The sequence below is a fragment of the Gekko japonicus genome, unplaced genomic scaffold (genome assembly GCF_001447785.1).
Source record: "Gekko japonicus isolate JY-2015 unplaced genomic scaffold, Gekko_japonicus_V1.1 scaffold4210, whole genome shotgun sequence".
NCBI classification, from domain to species: domain Eukaryota; kingdom Metazoa; phylum Chordata; class Lepidosauria; order Squamata; family Gekkonidae; genus Gekko; species Gekko japonicus.
The window spans coordinates 24595-36146 of NW_015169914.1; the positions used below are offsets into that span (position 1 = coordinate 24595).

Below are 11552 nucleotides of genomic sequence, written 5' to 3' on the forward strand. Positions count from 1 at the left end.
CCGCAGGGCCCGGATCTCCCCCGGGAGCTCATATATAAATAATATATGGTGAATAAATTGTAAAAATATAAAACAAAAGATATATATAAAATTACTTGAGATATTTTATAATCGTTTGTAGCGCGGTTTTTGCGGATTTTTGGTATTTCCTACTTGCCGTGGGGTCCTATTTCAGTTTTGTGAGGTGCTCAGCTCCCAGCTTATCCTAGCTGGCGAGCCAGAAGGGACCAGTTTAAACCAAGGCAAAAGTATTTTTTTTAAATTAAATTTTAATACTACATCAAAAATACCAAAACCAAGCAGAGTATAAATACCAAACAGTAAACACTTTGCTTTAAAAGTTCTAACTACATTGAAGTCTAAATCCAAAAGCATTAAAAAAAAATCGTTACTAATAAATATATATCGACTAAAGACTCTTGTTATGAGGATACCGATAAAAGCTATACTGTTGTATACAGTGCAGAGTTTTTAATACTGGGGTATGTTATACTATTTTATATTCAAAAGCATAACCAAGAAGCATAGGCCGGATTGTTTGGAAGTAAACAGTCATATACTGAAAGTAAGGGAACCAGGTGCGCTCAAAGAGTGATTTCGTTGTACAAAGATTCGTTTGAGCTATATTTAAAGTGTCACTTATCTTATCCATCAGGAATTGTTCCCACACTTTATTTCTCCAGGCCTCTAAACTTGGAGACTTGGGTGACTTCCAGGCCGCTGCGATGGTGGTTTGTGCCGCCATAAGTAGGTATGATGTTAGCTGTTGTAGCGGTTCTTCATCGTGAGCTTGATCTCTAAGATGTAATAGGATAGCTTTAGGAGAAAGCGGGATGTTCTGTCCTGTTATTTTCGAAATTTCGGAGATTATCTGCACCAACCAAGGCAAAAGTATGAAAGCCCCTTTGCCCACCTGTCTGACAAGCCCCAGGGTACTATTTACGGGTCCCGCAACTGAGAGCCAGAGTCCTCTCCTTCCGAGCCGGTCTGTGGCCTGGGGCCATTTGGATCTGGGCAGACGCAGAAAACAGCTTTGGATCTCTGGAGCCACGGCAGGAGATGCCGCTTCAGAGATCCCGAAGGGTTTTTTGGGGGTGGGAGATCCAAGTGCTCAGGCTAGGAGATCTCTTGGGCTAGGAGTGCTTCTTGTCTGGTCAGGTGGTGTATTTGCAACAGTAAGGGTACACATACCACACAGAACTCCTCTCTCCTTTTGTGGCATGGAAAGCTGTTCTGCAAAGCTGCCTTGACCTGTCTGGTTGTTCAAGAATTTGGTATGCCAGGAGCTGGCTCAAGGAAACAAACGTATCTGTCCTTAGCAGGGTGAGGAGGTGGACCTCTGGCCAGTTCCTTGCCTGCCTCTGAGGAAGGCAAATAAAAATAAGCTTGCTGCCAACCCTTAATATGGTTGAGGTGCACCATGTCTCAGGGCAGAGCACCTGCTTTAAATGCAGAAGGTCCCAGGGTCAGTGAAAAGGCTCAGGGTTAGTAGGTGTTGTGAAAGGATACCATTAAGGACCCTGAAGAACCACTGCCAGTCCGAGGAGACTGTACTGATATTGATGGGCCAAGGCATCTTTGTGTGATAGTTCTGGGGGAAACCCTTATTTTCTTCCTTTGGGTATTAGTTTCCTTTCCTTAGCACCCTGTTAGGCAGGGCCCCCGGGCTGAGATTCTTTCTTGACACTGCTCCTTGTTCATAGGAACAAAGACTACATCAAGTTCAGCCACACCTGCCCATTTGCCTGGGTGCGCATAGTGGGTCTGCCGCCCCCGCAGCGCTTCACCCGGAAGGAGCATTACCGAACAGAGCCTCCAGACATCATGGAGAAAACGGGCTTCCATGACAAGAAGTCTCTGACTGTCTACCAGGGGCTCATCTTTCAGCTACTCTGGCTGCACTCAGCTTACAACAGGGTGAGAAAATGTCTCCTTTGTCTCCTTACTCCTTTGAGCTGTGGGAAGCAAGTTGCCTGGAAGGGGGCCTTTATTTGTGTCACAAAAGGCAGGGCCTGGCTCCTGGGGCTTTTCCACATTATCATTTCCCTCACTTGCATGTTCCTGTTTCTTTGGGTCCCCCCCCCCCCGTTCTGCACATGTTTTGCTCCCTCTAGTGGTTGATTCGATATTACATCACTTTATGTTCGGCATCTCTTCCTGCGGGTTTAAACTGCCTCATTTTTTAATAATACAAACAAAAGAACACTTTTCATGTGAAATAGGTTTCATAAGAGTAAAACTAACAAACATTAATCCATTTTAACAGATTAACCTTATTGTTTTATTTCTTATCTTGCTTAGCTCTATTTTCCTCAATTTTTATATTATTATATTAATGATTCAGATTTATTCCTTTTAAGACTATACTTTTGTGTATATTTTTATTATTTTATTATTTTGTGGATTATAAATCATCATATTAAAGATTTAAGTACATTTTTACTATAGAGTTGTCTGAATAACCTGAATGGTATATCTGCTGAAAATAATACTGTTTTATTGATTCATCTGAAATTGTGTATAATTGTGTTTAATGCCATAAATTTAAGGTTTAAGGATAGGTTGAAGTGCTTTATTGTTGCAATAATAACCTAATGCAAATACGGATGTAATAAGTAAATGAAAAGTTTGTACAGAAGATATAGATACAGGATGACGATATGGACCAAAGAAAGAAAAAAGAAGACCAACAGAGAAAAGGACACTGATGTGCCAGAATGGTTGGAAAAATTTCAAGACAATTTGGCAATACAGATGAATACAGTTACAGACACACTTTTGTCTCAGATGCAACAATTGGAGGGTGTAATGCATAGCAAAGTGACTCAGATAGAAGGAATTCAAACTCAAATTAAACAAGTAAAACAGGGTCAAGAAAACACTTTTGACCATATTAAAAAAAACTTTCATCCCTGAGACGACAGATAACCAAAGGTCTTGCACAAACACAAGAAAAGATTCAAGGAAATACGGAAAACCCGTGGGCACTCCATGAAATTGCTGAGCGGTCGGGTTAGAACGGATAAAAGGAAGTACTTCTTCACCCAAAGAGTGATTAACACTTGGAATTCACTGCCACGGGAAGTGGTGGCAGCTACAAGCATGGACGGCTTCAAAAGGGAATTAGATAAGCATATGGAGCAGAGGTCCATCAGTGGCTATTAGCCACAAGGTATAGATAGGGACTCTGGGGCAAGTGATGCTCTGTCATCTTGGTGCTTGGGGGGGGTCAACAGTGGGAGGGCTTCTAATGTCCTGGCCCCACTGGTGGACCTCCTGATGGCACTGGTATTTCTGGCCACTGTGGGATACAGAGTGTTGGACTGGATGGGCCTTTGGCCTGATCCAACATTGGCATCTCTTATGTTCTTATGTTCTTAAAAGATTGTTCAGGTTCAAAGACAATATAAAGAACTCGAATTATGCCAAGAAGCTCACAAGCAACTGTTGGATAAAGCTAATCAAAGGATTTAAATCTTGGAGACTAAGAATAGAAATTGTAACCTTAGGTTTTGATCTATTCCAGAAGATTTCAGGAAAACCAACCCTGAAGACAATTTTGCAAGTTGTTACAAGATCATTACAAGACTGAAGTAGACTTCCGGTATATTGATCAAATATATAGAATTAATTCTAGATTTGCCATCAGGAATAAACTTCCATTTGATGTTTTGGTGAAGTTCACACAAAAGAGAATGAGGGATTTTATCTTGAATAAACAGAAAGTCTCTCCTCTTAAAATTCATGAAACAGAAATACAAGTTTTCCAAGATCTTCCCTCTACTCTTTTCAAGAAAAGGAGAAACTTCAAGAAAAGGAGACAGATCTTACAGAAGAAATAAATAAAATACCATTGGAGAATCCCATTTGATGTGCAACTACCAAAGAGCAGGATAATTATATCTACAATTGAACAAGCTAAAAAACTTGCACAAGAATTATCAAAGGACACAAATGACAAAGAAAGAAAGTTAGACCAAGCAGCAGCACTTCATTAAAAATGGATAATCTGAATGTAATATCAATAAACATCAGTGGCCTAAACTCTCCCATTAAACAATCTAAAACCTTCAACCCTAACCTACTAAAAAACCCCAAAAAGCTATCATTTCCATACAAAAAACCCATATAAAGAAACAACATGAACATGTCCTTAAAAACAAGAAACTTGGCACGGTTTATACTGCTTCCACAAATGAGAAGGAAAAAGGCATAGCGATCTATATAACAAATCAACAAGTTAATGTTATAGAAGAACTTGATGTTGAAAATCAAACTTCCTGATTGCAATAGTAACACACTTGTATCATTATATGCCTCAAATAATACAAAATAAAAATTTTATGAGAACTTTTTTCAAATGCTATTAGATTTTCAAGAAGGGGAAATTGTGATTTTTGGAGATGTGAATGGAGTTTTGGATCCTAAAAGGGATAAATCTAACAAGACAAAAGGGGGCAGACTTCTGAAAAATGTTGTCCAGTTCATGGAGTTGCTTGGAGAGCGATTAATCCTAAATCTAGAAGGTACACTTTCTATTCTGATAGACATCAAACTTATTCTAGAATCGACATGTGTTGGATGTCTAAAACTTTAATTATGAATCTAAAAAATGCCGAGATTTAACCAATGATATTTGCAGATCGTAACCCACTTTGGATATTCTGGCAAGGAAGAAGATTGGGGGAAAGAAGATGGTGATTAAACAATGATATTTTACTCCAAAAAGATATAATTGAGAAATCCAAAAAAGACTAAGCAGAATTTTTCAAATTGAATATCACAGAAGATGCATCTGTGACAACTATCTGGGAGGCAAGTAAAGCTTTTATGAGAGGAAACCTTATTGCAATTGCTTCTAAGAAAAAGAAAGAAAAAAAGGAAAGAATCACAAAAATAATAGAAAGAATTCAAGAAGAAGAAGAGGAGGAGGAGGAGATTAGATTTATACCCCGCCCTTCCCTCAGAGTCTCAGAGCGGCTTACAAACTCCTTTCCCTTCCCCTCCCCACAACAGAGGTAGGCAGGGCTGAGAGAGCTCTTTCCAGAACTGTCCTTGAGAGAACAGCTCTGACAGAACTATGACTTCCCCAAGGTCATCCAGCAGCTGAAAGTGGAGGAGTGGGGAGTCAAACCCGGTTCTCCCAGATTAGAGTCCATGCACTTAACCACTACACCAAAATACTGGAAGATCAGCATATAAAGACATTAAAAAACTGTTTTTTAAAAATTAAACAATTGAAAAATCAATTAAATTTGATTGAAATGGAGGAAATACAGAAAAAATTAAGTTATATTAAACAAAAACATTTTGAACGTGCAAATAAACCTGGATGCAATTTGGCATATAGCTTACGAAAAGAAAGTAAAAGACCAATAACTGGAGTAAAAAATTAAGTTGAAATTTCTTATCGAGAGAAAGATATACATGAACAATTTATTCTATTTTTTCACAAATCTATAAGAAAGATAATTTAATTGAGGATTAGATTATATAAAAATGGTTTTATACCCAAATTTACAAAGGAGGTAGAGATATTTTGAATCAAAATATTACAATACAAGAGATTTTACAAGCAATTAAGAATCTGAAAAAAGATTAGGCTCCAAGTCCAGATGGCTCATCAGCAATGTATTAGTAAATGTTTGAAAGAAGAGTTAATTTTGCCACTTTAAAAAGAACCAAATAAGTGAAAAGACAATGCTTCCTCAATCGTGGCAGGAGGTACATACAACACTAATTCCTAAGGAAGGGAATGAGCCAATGCTACCACAATCTTATAGACCTATATTGTTACTGAATGTAAACTATAAACTTTTGGCCTCAATAATGGCAGAACAGTGTTGGGAGAATGTGTTTACATGTCTCTATATATGTGTGTGTGAACCCCTCCTCCTTGTTCGTATGCGCCAGGTGATGCCTACTCACCAAAGGCAGAATGAATGAGTGAAACCTTTTACGGCTAGTTAAAAACCATTACAAGGTTGCTTTAAAGGAAACAAAACTGACCCAAACAAGTGGGTTTAAGGCCCAACCATCGACCCTCCTTTGTTGTGGTGAAATGGCCATAGCAGAGTTTGAAACTACTCTTATTCCAGGAGAGAGAAAAAGAAGGAATACATTTAGCTGCACAGGAGATTGTTTAAAAAACAACAACACACACACATACACTAAGATTATAAATCCACTTAAAAAAAGAAAATACAATAATGATTGTACCCATCCACTCAAGTTTGGGAACCAGTCCCACCAATCAATAGTTGGTGCCACCTGATGGAATTAAAAAGTAGTGGCGTCATATTCCCCCATTTTGTCATAACAAACTCCTTGTTTGCACAGACTATGTCCATTGTCAGGTGGTGGTAGAATAGGGGCATCTATTTGTGTGAAATGTCTGTTGTGTTTGGTGACCTCTAATTGCCTAAACAAGACAACTATTACACAAAGTATTATGGGATTAAAATGGTTTTTACTAGGTTTTTACTTAGGATGGTCAGGTAAGGTCCTTTTTTGATAAAATCAATCTTTGACACTTATGGATTTAAAGTGGGAAGAGAACTGCCAGAAACCAGACCTTTGCACTTTTAGATCATTTTTCAGACAATGCCTCTGGTCAATATTTGATGGCACACATTCCATGTGACTGTAGGATCTATTTTGATCTCTTATTTGCAGATCAGGGATGAGTCTTGAATGACTGACCCTTTGGGATGCTAAGAGAGGGAATGTTGCTTGCGTCACCTGTTTCTAGGTACCAAGCTTGTCCCTCCAAGTGAGGAAGGGAGTCGAGGCCTAACAATTCCCTCCTCCCCCAAGAGGTGTATAACAAAAATAATTTATCATGATCAGACAGGTTTCGTCCTCAAGAGATACATGTTTTATAATTGAGACAATGGAATTCATACAAAATAAAGAGGAAAAAGCTACTTTTATATTTTTACATGCTGGAAAAGCTTTTGATAATTTATCTTGGACTTTCTTGCAAAGACTATTACAATATTTAAATTGTGGATGTAAATTTATGAAATGGATTCAAGGAATTTATGTGAAACAGAGTGTAAAATTTTTGATTAACGGACTATTAACAAACGGATTTCAAATTGAAAAGGGGACGAGGTAAGGTTGCCCTCTAGCACCTTTATTATTTATCCTTGCAATGGAAATATTTACTTCTGGTATCAGACAAGTTCAAAATATTAAAGGACTGAAAGTTGATGGAGAAGAATTCAAGCTAAAAATCTATGCAGATGATTTAGTTCTGACAATACTTAATCCACACAATACAATGTTATGGAACATATAGAAAAGTTTAGTTCATTCTCTGGATTTAAAAGCAATAGGGGAAAAAACTAAAATAATATCTAATTTTTTAACAAAACAGAAAGAGGACAATATTAAGATAATTACTGTATGTGACTTTGTAACTAACTCAATCAAATATCTGGGAATAATGTGTCTGGGGGAAAAGATACACTTTTTCAAGAAAATTATGAAGCAGTTTGGAAGAAAATACAAGAAGACCTGGAAAGGTGGTCCAAACTAAAACTGTCATGGCTTGGAAAAAATCTCCACAATAAAAATGAACATTTTGCCAAAAATATATTTTTTTATTCCAAATGCTTCCAATTGAGATTCATGAAAAATGCTGAAAAATTGGCAAAATCAGATAATATATTTATATGGAATGCCAAGAAACTAAGAGTTAGATTTAAAGTACTACAGGATGTAAAATAGAGGAGACCTAGCTGTACCTAATTATCAAGTTGTATTATCAAGCAGCTGGCTTGGTGTGGATTTCTAATTGGACTAAAAACCCAAATGAAAGACTGATGAAATTGGAAGCTGAGGATCTGACTGAAGGCTTCCAGAGCTATCTTTGGATTTAGAAAACTGGAAAAATATCTTTAAAAGAAATGAAATGTAAAGGCCATGTTATCAGAGACAGTTTACTGAAAAATTGGTGGTCACTTAATACAAGACTTAGCCTGCCAACATCAGCTATAATGTCACCAATAGATGCTTATTTATGATAAATTTGATAGAAAAATGATGATTTTATAACATATCTAGACATGATCAATTCTCAAAGGAAATTTAAATCTTGGCTGGCTATTAATGAAGAAGGGGAAAGGGTACAGTGGCTAACGGATCTCCAACTTACATCAAGACTTAAAGAATACAAAACAAACAGAAGTCGAGGGAACTGCGCCAGTGCAGAAAGAGACAGATTGAGAGACTTGACAGAATTTGAAAAGATAATATTGAATAAAAAAGATAATCTTCTAGGACATATTTACAAACTCTTACTTCAGTATGACACAGAAATGGAACAAGTCAAAACGTGTATGATGAAATGGATGCAGAACTTCAATAAAGAGATTTCACTTCAGCAATGGGAAACTTGTGGATGAAAGATACGAAATTTGCAAGTCAAGCACATAGAGAAAATTGGTATAAGATGTTCCTTTGCTGGTATATCACCCTGAAGGATAATGAGAAGATGGGCAAAAATTACAATGGAAAGTGTTGGAAATGTAAAGAGATTGACGGTACCTTCTACCATATGTGGTGGTCTTGTAAAAAGACCAGTAAATATTGGAAAGAAATACATACTGAAATTCAGAAAATTTTGAATATAAAATTTGCCATGCAACCTGAGGCTATACTATTGGGTATCCTAACAATGAAAATGGATAGATCAATATATGAACTGTTTTGATATATGTCAACTGCAGCACGAGTAGTATTTGCAACTAAGTGGAAAACCAAGGTTTGCCCAAATTTTGAAAATTGGAAAGATAAAATGGAGGAATATGCTGTCACGGCAAAACTGATGAATCATATAAATAAAAGACCTAATAGTGAATTTGAGAACAAGTGGAGAGCGTTTTATACTTATTACAGATAAAGCTGTAAAAGTAGATATAATATAATCTATTATTTAATTAGCCAATGATAACTAATTCTCTATAGTTATATCATTAAAGTGTTACTATATAATCCTTAATTTTTATATGGAACGTTATCTATCTGTTTTCCCGTTATTATTATAAATTATTCCAAATGGTACTACTGTTATTTTAAAACAATATGTAAAGTTAAGAGAATTTGCCTATATGTTTTTTCTTACAGCCTTTCAGTTAGGGAATAATGAAAATATATTACGTAGAAATAGTAGTATACACTGTGTATAATATTATAATGTTTTAGAGTCATAGAGTTATTCAGACTTATTATGTCATTCATCTTCATATTAATGATTGCCCTTAACATTTGTAAAAAAGTGCCTTCTGTTTTTTCCTCTTTATTTTCCTTGTACTCCTATTCTTTTTTCTGTATCCTTATAAAAGTTAAAAATAAAATATAAAAACATTAAACTGCCTCATTTTATGCTGGACATAAAGCAATGTAATATAGAATTGACCACCAGAGGGAGTGAAACTTGTGTGGAACAGAACACCTCCCCCCAAACAACAAGAAGACACAAGTGAGGAGAAAGAGCAAGAGTCCAGTAGCACTTTAAAGACGAACAAAATTTGTGGCAGGATGTGCGCTTTTGTGAGGCACTGCTCACATGTGAGAAAAATGAGACTGCAGAAAAGCCCTTGGTCTCTGTATTCTTGAAAAGTTCAGGATGAAAAGGAGTGTGTGAACAGTCTCTGCCGAGGATGGGTCCGTGGTCTCATTCTGCTGATAATTTGGGCTGTTGCTGTTCGCCTCACATCAGAGGAAGGGGCACGCATGTGGTCTACTCCTTCTCTATAGCAGGGGTCCTCGACATTTTTGAGCCCGAGGTCATCTTTGGAATTCTGATCTGGGGTGGTAGGCACCATTATGAAATGGCATAGGTCTTTCACTTCACCTACTGCTTGGTCCTTTTAACTGGAGATGCCAGGGATTGAACCTGGGACCTTCTGCATACCAGGAAGAGACTCTACCACTGAGCCACAGCCCCTCCCAGTGCCAGAGGATTTGGGTATTCCTGGATTCTATTGCTAAGACAGAAGAGACCAGTCCTGGGGCAGGGGGGTGGTATTTCCTGGGCTAGCCTCAGGCTATCCTGCATTCAGCCTCCTGTGGGTCAGAGACGGAGAGCACCAGGAGTATGGACTGCTGGGATAGTGTAAGAAGAACAGGCAGAGTTTTGACTGGTGCACCCCCTCACATACAGCCCACACCAGCAATAGCGCACATTGTGTGTCGTGTTCACCCCCTCACATCCAGCCCACACCAGCAACAGCGCACATTGTGTGTCGTGTTCCAAAAGAGTGTTCCCATACAGAGGGAGAGGCATGAGACCCACAAAGAGGAGCACATTCTCTGTGTGGCTTTGGATCTGTGTGTGACAAAGTCAGAAGCGTGTCCCTGAAACATGGCAGTTTTTCTTGTTAGCCCGGTTGCCCATCTTTCCCCTTTCCTTTTCAAATCACTTGAGCCTGCTTTGTTAACGGATTCCCGTGTTTTCCTTAGCCTTACGCAGACCCCGTCCACGACCCCACATGGCGCTGGTGGAAGAACAAGGCAGAAGATGCGGTAAGGAAAGAAGCTTGGAAAGAAGGCGCTCTCCCCCATGGAGTTAATGTCAGATCTCTTGGGAGAGCTATCTGTCATAAGAGCAGCCATGTTGGATCAGGCCAGTGGCCCACCCAGTCCAACACTCTGTGTCACACACAGTGGTCAAAACCCAGGGGCCATAAGGAGGTCCACCAGCGGGGCCAGAACTCCATAAGCCCGCCCACTGCTGCCCCCCAAGCACCAGGAATACAGAGCATCACTGTATTTCCTTTTGTCCGTCCTGAAACTACTGCCCATCAACCTCATGGGATGCCCTAGAGTTCTAGTATTTGGGGAGAGGGAGAAGAATTTCTCTTTGTCAGCTCTCTCTCCTCCCCAGGAAAAACAACACGCAAGCAAACCCTGCGATATGAATAACATTTGTAAGATTTATATCGCTTTTTAAACTATAAAATTACAAAAATTTGTCCAACGTTCTCAATTATGCAATATTGTAAAAAAGTCCAACATTCTCAATGAGTAGCCGGTTATAAACTCATTTCAACGTTGCAGTCTTCCTCGGGAGCAATCCTATATTGTAAGGAGGTGTCAGTTTCTTAATCCAGCTCAGTATTGTAATTTCTTAATTTCCTTCATAGTATCCTGGAATAAACCATGGTCAATAAAAATCCACATGAAGCTGAATGGAAAATAGTTATTTTATAATTATTTAATTTTTAGAAAACTTACTTCTGGTTCCATATAAGTGTTTATATTGGGAGCAAGCCAGTCCTAGGTGGATTCTCAATGAGTACGCGGTTACATTGGGGACATAGACATAAATGTACATATGATGGATTAAATAAGTAATTATCACAATCCTTATAAATTTAATAGCTGAAATATTTACAGAGGTTCGTCCTGCAATAATGTCATGTTACTTTAAGAAAGAGATGTTCAACATGCAGCTGCATGGAATGAACTAGTAGAGTCTTTATAGAGTCTGGATCCAGTTAATTGTAGAGAGCATTTGCCAGCCAGAAAATGAAGGCTTCTAG

General features: G+C 38.2%; 1 protein-coding gene and 1 non-coding gene across 2 annotated transcripts in view; one reads left to right on the plus strand and one right to left on the minus strand.

Moving 5' to 3' along the window:
• The window catches only part of LOC107115752 (cation channel sperm-associated protein subunit gamma-like), a gene marked incomplete at its 5' end in the record, with an annotated part of 63597 nt that overhangs the window by 23913 nt on the left and 28132 nt on the right, over positions 1 to 11552 (plus strand). The window contains 2 exons of the mRNA XM_015417515.1: positions 1704 to 1917; positions 10471 to 10533. Coding sequence (XP_015273001.1) covers positions 1704 to 1917; positions 10471 to 10533 — 277 coding nt within the window. The remainder of the gene's footprint in view (positions 1 to 1703; positions 1918 to 10470; positions 10534 to 11552) is intronic.
• TRNAT-GGU lies at positions 9884 to 9955 on the minus strand. Its single transcript has one exon. It is a non-coding gene; the product is annotated as a tRNA-Thr (tRNA).